Source organism: Erythrolamprus reginae, chromosome Z, assembly GCF_031021105.1.
Source record: "Erythrolamprus reginae isolate rEryReg1 chromosome Z, rEryReg1.hap1, whole genome shotgun sequence".
NCBI classification, from domain to species: domain Eukaryota; kingdom Metazoa; phylum Chordata; class Lepidosauria; order Squamata; family Dipsadidae; genus Erythrolamprus; species Erythrolamprus reginae.
The window spans coordinates 23375518-23394073 of NC_091963.1; the positions used below are offsets into that span (position 1 = coordinate 23375518).

Genomic DNA, 18556 nt, shown 5'->3' on the forward strand with positions numbered 1-18556 from the left:
GCATATTTTCTGAGCTCTGATACCTTGCAGCATTGAAGTTCATGCCTGGACTCTACTGATTTAAAATGTTTGAATTGCTGCCAGTATGTGTGCAAGTTAGCCAGTATGGTGGTGAGAATCATCATTGCCTATCAGCTGAGGCAGCCAAAGTCCCTGCATCAAGGGGCTAAACTCTAGCAGAATGGCAGTAGGCAGAGACAAGTCCTCTTCATTTTTCCTGGCTTGCTAATTAATTAGCTTGGCGCTGTCTGGAAAATCGGTGTTTCCTTTTAAAATGGAGCAATCAGTATGATGAGGCCTGTATAGGCTCGTCTAGGCTCTGTAGCTGACAGCAGCCATTTTTAATTGCATTGAAGTCAAATTTTCATTTCATTATGCGATCTGCTTGTTGCTGGGCAGATTCCTCCTGGTGGCCATTTTGTTTGGCTGTTCTTGCAGTCTTTGGCTTCCTTTTAGTGATGGCGGTCAATGCCCTATGCCCATGATGGCAAACCTATGGCACACTTGCCACAGGTAGCATGCGGAGCCATATCTGCTGGCACACAAGCAGTTGTCCTAACTCAGCTCCAGCATGCCTGTGCACACTGGATAGCTAACTTTCAGTTCATGCAGAGGCTTTGGGAGGGCATTTTCATCCTCCCCAGGCTTGAAGAAAACCTCTGGAGCCTGGGGAGGGCAAAAACAGGCCTACCAGGCCCATCAGAAGTCAAGAAACGGGGCAGCGGAGGGTCATGTCCGGGGAATTGGGTAGCACAGGGGGGATACCTTGCATGCACAAGGGGATGGAGAATGTGATAAAGGGATTGAATTATAGGTGTGGACAGGTTCGCTATCACAGCCCTATGGCCACTAGGCTTCCTGTATGGCTTTTCTCTACTATCATCCCACCCTCTGTAAGTATCTGAGAGGAGCCTCTAATTTGAGGCCCCAGGTGATCCATAGATAGCCTTCCTGAGATCTTGCTGGTCCCGTAGGCTCTCACATCTTCTCCCTTTGAGGCATTGAGGACGGTTGTGCTCCAGTTCCTGACTTTCAAGACAACCTTTTTGGTCACCATTACCTCAGTCAGGAGTGTTTCTGAAGTGGCCATGCTCTCAGTGCGCCAGGACCTCTGCCATTTTCAAAAAGGAGCCGGGGTGGCGCAGCAGGTAGAGTGCTGTACTGCAGGCCACTGAAGTTGACTTGTAGATATGAAGGTCAGCGGTTCAAATCTCATCACTGGCTCAAGGTTGACTCAGCCTTCCATCCTTCCGAGGTGGGTAAAATGAGGACCTGGATTGTGGGGGCAATAGCCTTGCTCTGTTAAAAAAGTGCTATTGCTAACATGTTGTAAGCCGCCCTGAATCTAAGGAGAAGGGCGGCATAAAAATTGAATAAATAAATAAATAATAAATAAATAAATAAACTGGATAGAGTCATCCTGTGCCTGGATCCCCGCTTTCTACCTAAAGTGAATTCCTGGTTCCATTGGGCCCAGAGGGTGATGCTTCCAGATTTTTGCCCCAACCCAAGACACCTGTTGGAACATCGCTGGCATAGGCTGCATGTCTGGAGGGTTCTATGGATCTATATCTGCCGGATAGCTTTCTGGAAAACCAAGGCATTGTTTGTCTCCTTTCAAACAGCCTCCATAGGTTGCAAGCTCACACCCCAAACTGTCAGCAGATATCTGAAGGCCTGTATCACCCAGGCCTACAAGAGCCAGTCCTGGCCAGCCCCCAATAGGATAACCACATTCCACCTCAGCCACTTCAGCAGCCTGGGCCACACAGGCATCCATTGAAGAAATATGCCATTTGGAAGACTCCTTCGCTGTTTGTCAAGCATTACAAACTAGATGTATTTGCTTTGGCTGAGATGGCTTTTGGAAGGTGGGTTCTTCAGATGGTCTGCTCCACTTTTGCTCCCATTGACTGGCCTTTTCCTGCCCTCGAGACTTAAGCTTAGGTATATCCCATTGCTTGGAATTTCCTTAGCAGCGCACAGCAGAAGTGACGTTGGCTTACGGTCTTTTCTGTGCACTGCGGGGGAAGTCCAAACCTGCCCTGGCTTCTTGGTTCAAATTTATGGCCTTTTAGATTCTTTGTTCTGACTTGGATGGATGTACATACCTTCATTTGAAAACTGAATCATCACAGCCGGTATAGTACAGAGGATGTGTTTAATTAATTAATTCAGTTCCCATGGCAATCAATGAATTTAAGCCATTGCTTGGACTCTCCCCGCCGCACATAGAGAAGATTGTTCAGGTAAGCTAACATCACTTCTATGTGGTACTGTTGTTTTGTTCTCTGAGCCCTCATCCTTTCCCCAGCAAGTTTCTGTATTAAGCGATTTCCAAAAGCTACATGCAAACTTCTTCAGGCTTATAAAAGCAGTATTATGGTGAATATTGAGTGCTGCTTACATACGTTTTCAATAGCAGAAGAATTGATGTAAGTTCTTTTGCTATTATAGTTCTATCAATGGATTTCATTTTGTGGCTAAAATTGCTGAATCAGTTCTAAAAAAACCTCAAAGACCCTATAATTCACTTCTTAAGTAAACAGTAATTCTAGATGCTTCTGTTTATTTAATGATTATATATCTATCTATATCTATATCTATATAAAATAAAATAAAATAATATATTTTTATAGATAGAGAGAGAGAGAATAGAATAGAATTTTATTGGCCAAGTGTGATTGGACACACAAGGAATTTGTCTTGGTGCATATGCTCTCAGCGTACATAAAATAAAATATACATTTGTCAAGAATCATGTGGTAAGACACTTAATGATTGTCATAGGGGTCAAATAAGCAATGAAGAAGCAATATTAATAAAAATCTTAAGATATAAGCAACAAGTTACAGTCATACAGTCAACATGGGAGGAAATGGGTGAAAGGAATGATGAGAAAAACTAGTAGAATAGAAGTGCAGATTTAGTAGAAAGTCTGACAGTGTTGAGGGAATTATTTGTTTAGTAGAGTGGTGGCGTTCGGAAAAAAACTGTTCTTGTGTCTAGATAGATAGATAGATAGATAGATAGATAGATAGATAGATAGATAGATAGATAGATAGATAGATAGATAGATAGATAGATAGATAGATGCAGGCTGTTAACATTCCATTGTAAGTGTAATAGACAAAGCATTTTCCTTGTCCTCTCAGATTCTCAGATTTCCTTTAGCCTTTCCAAGAGTGTATGAAAACCTCTAATGTACAAGTTAGGTTTGAGATATCCTAAATTTTAAGTACTCCAATTTTTTTAATGAACCACTCAGTATGTGTTCAAATAGGCAGCATAAATTGCTGTTAATAGCCAAATCTTTGTTTCGGTTTCAGATGTAATTAATAAAAAAAGCAATTCTTATATAGGGTCTTTTCTGTGACAAATAAAGTTAGAAAATACTTCTAACTCAATTCAATATTATCAAATTTCAAAAGTTCCATTACTGGATTACACTCCTTAAGAAAGCTGTCAAACTGTGTCTCAATGGTATAATTATAATCAACAATGAAATGTGGTTTTGGTAAATAGTTTATATATTGAAGACTTGATAAAATATATAATCAAGAGCAGGCTTAATATTACTTAAAACCAGATTCAAATAATTCAAAATAATATCCATCATACATATTGGGTGCTAATTCAAAAAGTTCATTTTGTTTATTTTTAGTTCAACTTAGTAAAAGTTAATACATCTATATAAAAGCAGCTGCCTCACTGAATATGTATAGACTGTGGATAAGCTCTGATTTATGGCCTGATGACTGAGGGTATTTCAGGTAGTTGATTGTTTAGATTTCTAAAAACAAAATGGACATTTAAAAATTTAAATATGCTTTCCAGCTTTGGGTAGCAACATTTTGATGTAATATATAAACTAGCTCCTGGACCATAAATTAATTAAAGTTAAAAAAATCCTAAGTGAATACGAGTCTCATTTTTCCAAGTCAAACGAATACAGTGATACCTCGTCATACGAACTTTTCGAGATACGAACCTGGGGTTTAAGATTTTTTTACCTCTTCTTCCAAACTATTTTCATCTTACGAACCCGCCGCTGCCACTGGGATGCCCTGCCTCCGGACTTCCGTTGCCAGGCGAAGGCTCCCCTCATTGGGAAACCCTACCTCCGGACCTTCCGTTGCCATCGAAGCGCCCATTTTTGCGCTGCTGGGATTCCCCTGAGGCTCCCCTCCATGGGAAACCCCACCTCCGGACTTCCGCGTTTTTGCGATGCTGCAGGGGAATCCCAGCATCGCAAAAACGGGCACTTCGCTGGCAACAGAAGTCCGGAGGTGGGGTTTCCCAGCGAGGGGAGCCTCAGCGAAATCGCAGCAGAGCTGGAGCTGACAGAGATTCAGGGGGTGGCTTCATTAGCTTTGGAAGAATGTGAGGAAGAACAAGCCAAGGCAGCACAGGGCCTCTCAGGATGGTGACGGCTTGTTAGCAGAGAGGTGTTGGGGCAAGATGATAAAAAGAAGGAAAGCAATGGATATGAGGAGCAACGGAGCTTAGGCTATGAGCAAGGACTGCCCTCCCTCCTGATCCCCGAGCACGGAGAGTGGAGAGAAGGCAGGAACAGCCAACTTGACAACTTGGGAGGAGAGTGCCCTGCCTTCTTCACAAGGCACACCTAGGGACTGAGATTTAAGGAGAGGCTCTTTGGAGGGGAATTTGTCGAGAACAAATGCTGAATTGGTAGATTTTGGTGTGTCGATACAGACAGACATTTGGAGCAGGACTGCTTTCTTTTTCCTGACTTGTTGGACTCAGTACCTTGTTCCTTTGTGGGCTCGTTGCTTGTTGGTTCATGGACTCGTTGTTTGTTCCTTGTTTTGTGGACTCGTTTTCCTGTTCCTTTGTTTTGCTGGACTTTGCTGTGTGTGCGCAAGCTTTGCTCTGGGACTTGCCAAGAATGTGGGAATGTTTCAGGGGAAATTTGGAGCATGAACTCTCAGCAGGCTGTGTGACCTTCGTGACGTGTCCATCACAGAGGATAATTATAAAGATTGAACAGAATGATGTAGAATTTGATACGATGGAAAAAGCTGGAGGAAGAAAAAATGAGTTTGAAAAATAGATCTTAACAGGGCTGTGGGTTAAAAAATATTCCCCTTATGGGAGAGGCTGTAGCTCAAAATCTGCTCACACCCACTGTGAGATAAATTTACCAACCATGTGAGCCAGAACTGAACATATAATGCTTCCTGTTGCACACAGATTCACACACCTTTAGAGGTATGCATGCAACTTCATTACACAGCAGTAATTACAGATATTTTCTACCCCCAATGCTGATAGAAAGATTGAAGAAATTGCAGAAGCCAGTTCTTACATGTCTTCCCTACCCTGTTGATTCTGAATAATGTTGAATTATCATAACACGAATAATCCTACTCCCTGATTTTCACAGGACATTCCTTCCCTGGTACCATGCATATATTCAAGTGTAGCATATCTAGTCGGCAGAGATGGGCTGCTAGCATGGAATGGTGATGTGTGGTCGCCCCCGTGGTTCTGAGTGCTAGTGGAGTCCAGCGTAATTCTGCTACTGCAGCTGTCATGCGCGGAAGCAAAAAAAACCATGCCGAAACACTGATGCATCTGCGTCTCCATGTGTGATTCTGCTACCTGCACAACTACAGTAGCAGAATGTATATATATATAAATAAAATATATATAAATAAAAGAGGAGTGGCTTTGTATGCCTGTGAAAAATCCCCAAGCCCTTGAAGATGGAAATTTGATACAACATTATTCAGAATGTTTATAAATAATATAAAATGGATGGAATGCTTGTAAGATCAGTGATTTATGTCAAATCAAGGACTAATCTGAATGTTGGGTCAGTTCTAGCAAGATTCTTGTTGCAATAAATGTGAAATTCTACAGATTTAATGTCTAGGATTTGTTCTGCCGGACTCTCTGGTAGGAGCCTCCCGAAAATTCAAGGATACAAATTTCAGACACACACATGTTTGAAAATTCAAAACAATGTTCTTTATCACAAAATTCAAAATAAACTGAGCACTCTTTTTGTATTGCAAAGAGCACTCATCCCAAAACAACCGGGTAGTCTGTACAATTTCCCTTAATCAGTCTTTAAGTTCTTAGCATAGCAGCTGTGAAGAAACTTCACATCCCTTCTTCTTCCATGAAGTGAAACACCCACACATTTTGCTCTGCGTTGGTTTCAAAGACGTGAAAAATCAACAAACAAAGTCAAGGCACGATTCCTGAAGAACTGTGATTAGATACTCTTCCACAACGGCCAAACCCAAACGCTGTTATTTATAGCAGCAGCCCTAATTACTGGAGCCCCACTCAAACACAGGTGGCCTCTCTTATCTCCTGTAATATGTCCTTACTTGGTCTCTTCTATGCATAATTCTGTGCTTGCGTGGGTCCAAGACGTCTTCATCTGAATCAACGGAAGATAAGGGAGATCGACTGCCTGGGCTGTGTGCCAAGCCCTCCTCTGCCGAGTCACTCCCACCTTCTTCTTCGTCCGAGGAAACTAAACTCTGAACTGACTCTGTCGGCAATAACACAGACCTATGGCATGTTGAAGTTTCCCCTGTATCCCCCTCCACATTCCCTGGGGCAGGAGCTGGGCCAGAGCCAACCACAACAGGATTGGAGAAACTTCATGTGAAAAGAATATAGGAAAAATAGCGAAGCACCTGCTAAACATGAGCAAGCAAGCAAGCAAATTCACTGGCGGTCTATATTAAAAGCACTGTTTCGGTATCATGAGAGATACTTGTTCTTTGGCAATGTGAATTGATTACACCAAACATAGTATACAGTGTCATTTTTGGGCACTGGATTTTGAAGTGGACTTATAGATCCTGAAGAAAGCTGATGATCTTCATAGTCAAGTCTACATAAGATATCTGCATAATAATGAAGAAGGATTCAAGAGCCACGGATATACCTGGATAAAGAAAAAGCTTTAGAAACATGATAATAGTCAACAAATATGAAAAATACTGCTACATGAAACATAAGAGCATGCATGTATTGAACTGAGAACGGGCAAGAACAAATGTAAGGAGCGAGTGAGTTTCCAGGTGGTAAAAGGTGTTGAACGGTGGATCCATCTGTCCGCAACAATGATAGAGTCCCTTGCAGAAGGTCTTCAAATGGGGTTGGATGACGATCATACATGGCTTAGTCCAGTGCTTCTCAATTATTTTCTGTTATGCACTTCGTAAACACTTCATGTGCCCCCCTCCCGGGACAATTGTTTACAATATTTGGCACATTTTTTGTTGGAAAAACTCAAGCGATTGGGATGTAATGTGTAAAGTGACGTTTTAATTTATTTGGCTGTATGCTGTCTGCTGCCAACATTTTTAGACACAATAAACTTACCGGTCTTTCCTTATCTCCTACCATAGTCACAGTGAAGTCAAGTGCTACATATGCTTCACCATATTTCCTCTTCTTAGCTTTCGGGAGACTTACGTTTGTCTCATTATCTCTGTCTCTCTCCTCCTTTTTTCCCATCCCTGTTAAACGTTTTTCCATGATGTCTCTTAAGGAGTTGTTATTTGCACTTCATATCTCCTGCTCTGTGCTGTGTTGTTCAGTGCAAAAACCCCCCTACTCCCATGGCAAAAAACCCCATGTTCCCCGGGGTCACTCCCCCTCCCGGGCATTGCTCCGCACACACACACCGCAGGGAGGGGGCGTCTTACTATTTGAGTAACTTGTACATTGAATGTAGGGTGAACTAGATGACCTATGATAACTCTTCCAACTCTAATATTCCATGATTCTTTGAATAATCATAATTACATGTTTAATCCATTTTAGATGATCTAGGTCAGAACTCTTCAAACTGGAGTGAACACTTGAAACCAGGTTTAATAATACAAAATATGCCATAAGTTTGCCTTCCGTGTTAACAACCCATTCTCAAACATTTTGGTGGATTTTTCTTACCAGGATTCTGAAAAAAGATTCTGTGATGTTACTAACATGATCTGTTCACCAGGGAAAGAACAATGCTAGAGAGGAAGTCTACACCAGAAACTTAAATTACTTTAACAGGTTCTACTATTCCTTGGAGAACTTTAAAACTTTAGACCTATAAACGAGACTAAGAATTTCTAACGTTACCAAACTAGAAATCCACAACAGTTAAATTAATTTCAAGCAAATACAAATTTACAGAACCCAGCAGTAGACTTCATAGCTTCCCTTTTTCCTCTCCTGTGGAGAGCCTCTTATTTCCTCACTGAAGACCTCAGTAATGATGGGGAAGTTTACTACATTATATGTGCAGTGCTAACCGCAAAACATTGGATAGGCTCTAAAACGTATTGTTTATTCATTCTGCTTCTGAACAATGGCGGTATGTTTGCAAAGCTTTGAAGAAGAATCTCCTGTTTTCTGGTCCTAACAGCATGCAGGGTGCCCTCTTGATACTTACCTTTTCTCATCTTTTATTGTTTTCTTTCAAAGAACTGAGAAGACTTGATCTTGGCTGTCATTGACAAATATGGCCTGATACAAGCAACAGTTAACAAAATAGCTCCATCCCATCTCGCAGGATGCTTCTTATTATCTCTGATTTTTTTCTTTCTTTCTTTTCATGCTTTTTACAATCCTTATGGGAAAGGTGAGCGTAAGGCCAACAAACTCCGAGCTGCAGCTGCCATTCATTTTTATTTTCTAACATCTGGGTCCCAAAGGATTCTTTAAACTTCTGCTTCTGAAGTTTGGTCCTTTGCGTTGCTGATTATAAGCGTCTCTAAAAATAGAATGAACTTTTAAAAAGTAAAATGTCAAGTAGGTAAGGCAGGAACCAAGGGAGGGTCATAAGTAAATTGGCGCCACTTTAGATTTAATACCTATCTGAAAATCCTTTTAAGCTGATGAGTAGGAAGAATTCTTTTGTCTGCAGAGATTATTTACTGTTGTAAAAAAAAGCAATTCAATACTATATTTCCTTTTGCTGAGTTCTTGCTGTGTTAGAAACTGTTGCAGGAAGTGCAAGCCGCAGCATATACTTCAGACAAATGTAATTCCCCTCTCACTTTGAAATATTTAAGTAGTATCCATGTGCAAGATGTAGATTTAGCTATCTAGTACTTCCCAATACTTTTCAATTGCCATGCTGAGTAAGCCGTACAAAAACTATAATGTGAAACAGATGGAAGGCACCTCGTTGCCTATCGCTCTTACATAAACTTTGCACTTAGTGCTTTGCTTCTGTAAGTGACTTGGCTGACCTGAAGTCTGAACCTGTAATCTTTTAGTGCGAATGCTGTTGGAAGAGGTTTGTGGTGTAGATTTAGTGCTTTTTATATTCAGAAAGAGCTACAGCGATGTGGGCATTCTATTTTTATGCTTTAAAGTTACAATAAAGAAGATTAGCTTTAAAATAAATCAAAGTTTGAAATATGAGCATTGCCTCACAAAAGACCATAGAAAATTATGTCTGGAAGGATTTTTTCCCCCTAGCATTTTTTTATTAAATAACAATAGGAAGACAGGAAAACAGTACATTGCTTCCAAAAAATTTCTGCATTTAATTTTAGAACCATCATCCAGAGCCTCAGAAAATTGTGCAGTGGTGTTGACTCAAGAGTTTAAACGATAGTCTTCAAGGAGAAATGATCTCATTTATAGATCATTCACTATAACTTAATCGGCAGTATAATTTAATAAAATAAATGTAATGTAATGCAATATAATTTAATAGGCAACTATTTTGGAAAGCTATTTCTTTGGTGATTACTTTGGAAAGCTATCACTGTTGTGGATAGTGCTCAGTCTGATTGTAAAAAGTCACATTTGTTAAATAGACATAATATTTTAGCGTATTCAGGATTGACACAATGAAAGAAGAATAATTGTTGATCATCTATATTGGATTAGCCAAAAAAGGCATCAGTGCTTGCCATCTTTGATTATGACAGGGAAGTATTGTATCTTTTAGACATAAAAATTCCCCACTGGATAAACATGCTATAAATAGGCCAAGTCTTGGCGGGACATTATTATATTTTTTGGACAGCTTTTTGAAAGATAATATTATGCTACCCAGGATTGAACCTATATGCTACTGCATGTCTCATTGAATTGTCATGGGACATGACCTCAACAAACTGGGGCAGCTTAAGCTGCTTTAATCTTTGTGAAGGAGTTTCGAGAAATGCTCTGCAGGTGCATTCTTTTTAACAACAGGAACAATAAAAACAATTAAATGTACAAAGGTTTTTTTCAGGAGCTTATTTATTTGTGCGTCACCCAAGATGATTTTAAAAAGCAATGTATCAGAAGCATTAAAAGAGAAACCGCAAACCCTTTTTAAGGAACCACCCTATTCATTTTCTATACTTACAAGGATGTTTTTTTTCTGTTCATGATTCATTTCACTCCAATATCACGGGAACTGGAATAACGATTAAGCTAAGGAATGCATGTGTTTCTGGGTTTTGTCCCTTTCCAAAATGCTTCATGAATTCTTGATTCAGTGTTAAATAAATATATCGCCCGTAAATACTTTAGCCACTGTTAATAAAGCGAAAGAATGCCACAACACTACTGCAGCTTCTTTCTCTTTTAATCTGAAACTCACACACATACACATGTTTTTTGTTACTTTATTAGATATATTCATACCCGTTATTGTCTCAGTATAAAATGGCATGAATCCTAGTGACTGGTCCGGTCCCACAGAGTCAGCCTTCTCCAAGTCCGGTCAACTAGACAGTGCTGTCTGGCGGGCCCAGGGGAAGAGCCTTCTCTGTGGGGGGCCTGGCCCTCTGGAATCAGCTCCGCCCAGAGATTCGTATTGCCCCCACCCTCCTCGCCTTCCGTAAGAGTCTGAAGACTCATCTATGCTGCCAGACTTTGGGCCATTAGATCTTGCCACCTGGCCAATGAATGTGTTGAGAAGATATAGAGTGAATGGAATTATTGTTTTTTCATGGGTTTTGGGGGGTTTAGTTAGTTAGTTAGTCCAATGCATAATACACATTGAAGAGAATAGATATGTAGTAATATAAATAAAAAAAAGAATAGAAGAAAAGATATAAAAGTATAGGTGACCATATTTGAAAGGAAGAAAAGATAAATGAGATAAGGAGAGACAGTTGGACATGGGACGGAAGGCACACTGGTGCACTTATGCACTCCCCTTATTGACCTCTAAGGAACCTGCAGAGGTCAATCGTGGATAGTCTAAGGGAAAAATGTTGGGGGTTAGGGGTTGACACTACTGAGTCAGGTAATGAGTTCCATGCTTCGCCAACTCGGTTGCTGAAGTCATATTTTTTACAGTCAAGTTTGGAGCAGTTAATATTAAGTTTGAATCTGTTGCGTGCTCTTGTGTTGTTGCGATTGAAGCTGAAGTAGTCATTGACAGGTAGAACATTGCAGCATATGATCCTGTGGGCAACACTTAGATCGTGTTTTAGGCGTCGTTTAGATTTTTTAATTAGTTAATTGGATTCAAGACATTGTATATTGTGAATTTTATATGTTGTGAGCCACCCCGAGTCCTCAGAGGGGCGGCATAGAAATCCAACAAATAAATAAAGCAGAAATGTAAATTTAATTTTTACTTTATGTTCCGTTTACTCTTTGTAGGTCTCTATGAGCTGCTGGCATCATTGCCAGCCCAGCTGCAGCCACATGTGGACAACCAAGAAGACATGACCTTCCTTTGGGATATGTTTGGTGAAAAAAGCCTTCATTCTCTGGTAAAGGTAAACCACACTAAATGCTAATTCTTTCTGAGAAACATGTATGGAAAAACGTTTTGAGCAATCTCTAGTATACCGAGAATCAGTTACTCTGTGGAAACAAAACAGCCTTGTTTCGCTTCTGTGCTTCTGTGAGGGATGGAAGTTGTTAAAGGTTTCTACGAAAAATATTGCAATGATTTCATTTAATAGTGATGTTTTGGCAGAATGCATTAATGTAACAAACATATGATGTTTGCCCTTGTTTAGAACGAGGCAGCATGAATTAGTAGCAGGAAATCTGAGACTCCTTCATGGTCAACATTCATGGCCTGGAGTTTAGCTTACATAAACAAATGTTCGCAGCAGAAATTAGATGGCATATATTTTTGAGGTAAAGTATGGCAACTATTCATCAGCCACATTAATTTAAAATAATTTCCTTTAACAAAATCAACTGAAATTATAGTTGGTTCTTTAATTGACTTGTATCCATCAAAGACTGTGTTTTGTATATAAATATACTAAACCCGTATGAGTAAAATAAGCTTAGTGAAGCAATTGAAGTGAAGTAATTAATCAATGTATGTCATAAGGAACTGATAGCTGTTCATGTACCCTGTTTCCCCGAAAATAAGACGTACCCCGAAAGTAAGGCATGTCAGAGGTTTTGCAGAATTTGCTAATATAAGGCACCCCCTGAAAATAAGGCGTAGTCAAGTTTACGTACGGTACGGTGGAAAAATATACGGTACCATTCAAAGCTGTTCATAGCGATACCGTAATAATGTGGCGTCCCCTGCTGGCCCCTTCCATCGCTTTGTACCATCCAGTACAGCAGACACAGTCTGCTGCTGCCTCACCGCCATTACAGTCTCCACTACAGTGCGTAGACTGTAGTTCCTCTGGTGGCCGGAAGCTGCAATAGCGGGAGTATACTGTTGTACCATATAAGTGCTGTCGTTTGTGTGTGTGGGTGCCATACTGACAGGTACCGTACTGTAATCAATGTACCGTACGGTACACTTTCTTTGGGGGTGTCAGCTTTTCTGCCTGTGAATTTGTCTTATTTGAGAAATATAAGGCACCCCCGAAAATAAGAAATAGCACAACTTTTGGAGCAAAAAATAATATAAGACAGTGTCTTATTTTTGGGGAAACACGGTATATTTATTTATTTATTTATTCATTGGACTTCTATGCTGCCCCTCTCTGAGGGTACCTTACAACATATAAAATAACAATATAAAACATCCTGGATACAATCAATAATTAATAATCTAAAAACCCAAACACCATAAAAGCGCTCATACCCATATTATACTTTATGTAATATATAAAAATATATGCAGTTTTGATTTCATAATTATGAAGCTTTTGGTTTAGAAATTGGAAATTAAACAAACAAGCCTGTGATTTGGATTTTATACTAAATTTGGGATCCCTAGCTTCGTGAACAAATCTGCATTTATACAGCAGAAATGGGGGGGGGGGGTGTTTAATTTAGATTATGATAATTCTTTATATGCTCATTTATATATTTATCAATTATTTGTATGTTTTAAGTCATGGACTCTAGTGAATTTACAGTTGTAAAAATACAGTAACAAATAACATCTCACAAAGCTACTTAATAGAAATTTTTATCATGGTGTTTGTTGTGGTTGGCTCTGGCCCAGCTCCTGCCCCAGGGAATGGAGAGGTGGATGCAGGGAAAATTCAACATGTCACAGGCCTATGTTATTGTCGACAGAATCAGTTCAGAGTTTAGTTTCCTCAGACGAAGAAGAAGGTGGGAGTGACTCGGCAGAGGAGGGCTTGGCACACAGCCCCGGCAGTCAATCTCCCTTATCTTCCCTTGATTCAGATGATGACATTTTAGACCCACGTAAGTGCAGAATTATGCGTAAAAGAGACCAAGTAAGGACATATTACCGGAGATAAGAGAGGCCACCTGTGTTTGGGTGGGTCTCCAGTAATTAGGGCTGCTGCTATAAATAGCAGCGTGTGGGTTTGGCTGTTGTGGAAGAATATTTGATCGGAGTTCGTCAGGAATCTTGTGTTGCTGGACTTCGTTGCTTTTTCACGCCTTTGAAACCAAAGCAGAGCAATGTGTGTGTGTCTCACTTCATTGGAAGAAGAAGGGGTGTGAAGTTTCTTCACAGCTGCTAGCTAAGTACTTAATGACTGCTTAAGGGAAATTGTACAGACTACCTGGTTGTTTTGGGAAGAGTGCTCTTTGCAGTACAAAAAGAGGGCTTAGTTTATTTTGGATTTTGTGATAAAGAACATTGTTTTGAATTTTCAAACGTGTGTGTGTCTGAAATTTGTACCCTTTAATTTTCGGGAGGCTTCTACCAGAGAGCCCGGCAGAACAGTATTCATGCCTTCCTGTATGTTAGTTTAGGATGAGGGATGTCAAATTGTTCTACAATGAGGGAATTACTGCTAAAAACACCATCTTATAGGTCTCCTAATTTTTCAGATGCGAGAATCCCATGCAGCTTTCTGCTGGCTAGCATGTATTAGTTGGCGATGATCCTGGAAGTAACAAGACAATATTTATGGCTGCATTTGTGCCAGAAGACAATTAAAATATACGAATCAGTAACTTTAGGATGTCCTGAGTTGATAAATCTTTTCTTAGTTTGCAATAAAGGAGTGCTTTGGGATATATTACTGCATTAGAAAGATGCCTAAGCATCTTTAACTCCAATTGGCCAGATGGTTTACTCGTTATACGGTAACTGTAATAATTAAAGCACTTAAAATGTCTCTTAAAGGTTAACATCATGCTCAGTAGAAGGCTGATCTGGAAGAACCACTTCTGATTTTTTTTTTTTTTAAAGGGAAATTTAGCTAATTGTTGGAGATTTGTTCAAAATGGAACATTTCAGATGATAAGTCATGTACTATAATGACTCTTACAGACAAGTTATTTCACCCCAATTTTGTTCTGGCAGATTCTACTGGTATTGAGATACTTACATTTTTAAAAATTATATATCACTGATTTGGAAATTAACAGGGAAGGAGACAATGTGGTGCAGTAGTTAAAGTGTTTGACTGAGAGTGTGGGAAAAACCCAAGCTCAAGTCCTTAGCCAATGACGGAAGCTTACCGGTTAATTTTAGGCTCGGCAACTTTTTCTTAGTTTTTGCCGCATGCACAAAAGCAAAAAAATCCCTGATATCTCGCGCGAGCGTCGTCACATGAGATTTTGCTTGCTGCGCACGTGCAGAAGCAAAATCTTGTGTAGGGACACGCAGCTGTGTGCACATCGCAGATTTTCCTGCTGGGATGACGCACCAGATAGCATAACCTGGACCCATTTACTGGTTGTAAAGTATTAGACATCTTTCCCAATCAATACAGAAGAATATTTATAGCTCAGGGTTGAAATGAAGGGTCCTTGGTGATTACTGAGCTTGCAGACATTTCAGTACCTAAACTAGGTAACAAATCATCAGTTGCTAGTAAGGAATGGGTCTTTAGATCTACAGTCAGCTTCAGGTAGAGTGCTGTACTACAGGCCACTGAAGCTGACTGTAGATCTAAAGGTCAGTGGTTCAAATCTCATCACCGGCTCAAGGTTGACTCAGCCTTCCATCCTTCCGAGGTGGGTAAAATGAGGACCCAGATTGTGGGGGCAATATGCTGGCTCTGTTAAAAAAGTGCTATTGCTAACATGTTGTAAGCCGCTCTGAGTCTAAATTACCATTTCCCATTCCCTTAACAACCATTTACTCACCATTATTACTGGTACTCACCATTGAATGAGACACTTAGTGATCCTGATATTTATAAACATAATTATTTATTAACATTAATAATTTGTTTTGTTATTTATTTGCAAAAATTATTAGTTTGGCTATGACGTATGATGTCATCGGGTGGGAAAAACCGTGGTATAGGCTATTCGCGAAGTTCGAACCCGTGAAAATCGAGGCAACACTGTATACTGTATGTAATTTCTTTTTTTCTTTTTGTAAATCAAAATAAATTTATAAATTGCTGTCTTGTACAGAATTCTTTTATCTAATGAATTAGATGAAAACAAGGGGAAAAACTTGACCATACAATATGCTTTGCTTGACATGGAAGGGTGGTTTTTTTATTTGTTCTATTTTTCCTTCAATAATAAAATGCATGGTTTGCTCTGTTAAAATCAGGCCCTGCCTTGAACCCATTCCTGAATCTGTAAGATGCTCCTGCCTTCTAATACTAATACTCAGTTCCCCTTTTCTACATGCCATACCATCTAAGATGAGGCAGTTAACAAAAAATAGAGGTAATGTTCTATTTGTGGTACATTTACCCGTTATGGGTTTTTGTCCTATTTATCATTTACATAAGATATTTAATTTGTAATCTTTGAAAAAATAATAAAATACATGGCCTTAATTCACCAAGAACTATTGTTATTCAGGAAGAAGGTAGTTCCATGCCAAACAAACGTACAGTGGTAACTCTCCCTAAGAACGCCTCTGCTTACAAACTTTTCTAGATAAGAACCGGGTGTTCAAGATTTTTTTGCCAGTTCTCAAGAACCATTTTCCACTAACAAACCCGGGTTTCCAAAACTGTAACCAGAAAAGACAGGGAGAAGCTCCGTGGGGCCTCTCTAGGAATCTCCTGGGAGGAAACAGGACCGGAAAAGGTGGGGAGAAGCCTCTGTAAGGCCTTTCTAGGAATCTCCTGGGAGGAAACGGGGCCGGAAAAGGCGGGGAGAAGCCTCCATGGGGCTCCTCTAGGAATCTCCTGGGAGAAAACAGGGCCTTCACCCTCCCTGTGGTTTCCCCAATCGCCCACATTATTTGCTTTTACATTGATTCCTATGGGAAAAATTGCTTCAAACTTACAAACTTTTCTACTTAAGAACCTGGTCACGGAACGAATTAAGTTCATAAGTAGAGGTACCACTGTATTGTGCAAGGGTCTACTGTGGCCATTTAAATTATTCGGGAGCCTCATAGGAAAGTAGCTCCTGTGTTGTTGCATTGCAAGTGGAAACCTTGTGATCATCATTAAATTGGCCTAAATTTTAAAATAGCCTAAATTATTGGTAATTATTGACAACTTTTTTTCACAATTTAAACAGGTTCCATAGAATTATTTATTTTCACAGCTTGTATGGTAATCTAGTAGCGTTCTTCTTTAAAGCCCATCTGCAGGATGTGTTTAGAATTTTTCCTCCCACTTCCTGAAGTTGTTCCTCTACATCCCAAAGTTTTGTTTTTTTGTTACTGTCCTAGCTAATATGCTATGATAGATCTTTCCCACATGAATGTCTCTTAATTGCATGATAGAGGCCCCTAAGGCTCAAAGTAGACATCAATTTAAATAGTACCCTTTTCTATTTAGCATGCTTGTTTCAAAATATAAAAACAATCATTCCGCAGAGTAAATTCAGTATTCCAGTTGCGTTCGGTGCCAATTGACAGTCATAAATATCTTCTTTAGAACTGTTGAAAATACAGGGAACATATTTTGGGGAAGAACACGTTTTGAGCGCTCATATTTTCTACTTAAATTTATCAACTAAATTTCAAATGCTGTATTTGAATTTATTTGATGCTATTACTTTGTGTAAAGGTGCTTTTATCTTATTCTGTTCTGCTATCATGTATTAATATTTACATGTATCAAATGCAATACATTATCTTTAGCTCTCAGTCTTTCCATCCGGAGTCGGAGGAAGAGTTGTAAAGTGAATATTTGTCAGGCATTTATTTATTTATTGATTGATTGATTGATTGATTGATTGATTGATTTAGATTTGATTTGATTTGATTTGTATGCCGCCCCTCTCCGAAGACTCATAGCGGCTCACAGTTTGTAATTAGTTTGTAATTAGCATTCTTGGTAAGAAATGTTTGAACGGCAATATTAAACAATCTTTGCAATTTTGCTTAATATTTTTGCTGCACAGATGCACTACAATCACCTTCAAACTTTCATTTCATTTGCCAATTGTACCATGGAGTACCGTATTTTTCCAGAATATAAGACGCACTGGAATATAAGACGCACCTTAGTTTTTGGGGAGGAAAATAGGGAAAAGAATCTACTTACCAGATAGTCTGGTCAGCTTCAGCACATTATTTTATCCCCTGGTTAGGGTTTTTAAAAAAACCTTATTCAGAGAGAGTAACAATGAACGAACTGGCAAGCCAGTAAGAGCTGGGAACATCATTAGTACCTGGAAAGAAATATTCGGAGCAAGCAGAGCAATGAAAAAAACCTGAAAAAACGTTGGGCTTGGAAAACAATCTTCGCAAAGAGTAACAATAAAAGAGCTTGCAAGCTGGTAAGAGCTGGAAATGTTGTTAGAAACATAGAAACATAGAAGTCTGACGGCAGAAAAAGACCTCATGGTCCATCTAGTCTGCCCTTATAATATTTTCTGTATTTTATCTTAGGATGGATATATGTTTATCCCAGGCATGTTTAAATTCAGTTACTGTGGATTTATCTACCACGTCTGCTGGAAGTTTGTTCCAAGGATCAACTACTCTTTCAGTAAAATAATATTTTCTCATGTTGCTTTTGATCTTTCCCCCAACTAACTTCAGATTGTGTCCCCTTGTTCTTGTGTTCACTTTCCTATTAAAAACACTTCCCTCCTGAACCTTATTTAACCCTTTAATATATTTAAATGTTTCGATCATGTCCCCCCTTTTCCTTCTGTCCTCCAGACTATACAGATTGAGTTCATTAACCTGGTTAATTGAGTTCATTAACCAGGTTAGCACCTGGTTAGGGCTGGAAAGTAACATTCAGAGCAAGCAGAGAATGAAATCCCCCCCCCTGAAAAGATAGGTTTTGGAAAACATTTTTAGCAGAGAGTAACAATGAAA

At 39.5% G+C, this 18556-nt stretch overlaps 1 protein-coding gene across 3 annotated transcripts in view; it reads left to right on the forward strand.

Annotated features, from left to right (window-relative positions):
* MPP7 (MAGUK p55 scaffold protein 7) overlaps window positions 1–18556 on the forward strand; it is a 134017-nt gene that overhangs the window by 41684 nt on the left and 73777 nt on the right. For 2 of the 3 annotated variants that reach the window (XM_070729414.1, XM_070729416.1), the window contains exon 3: window positions 11602–11720. In XM_070729414.1, coding sequence (XP_070585515.1) covers window positions 11602–11720 — 119 coding nt within the window. The remainder of the gene's footprint in view (window positions 1–11601; window positions 11721–18556) is intronic. The other variant, XM_070729415.1, reaches the window with a different exon arrangement.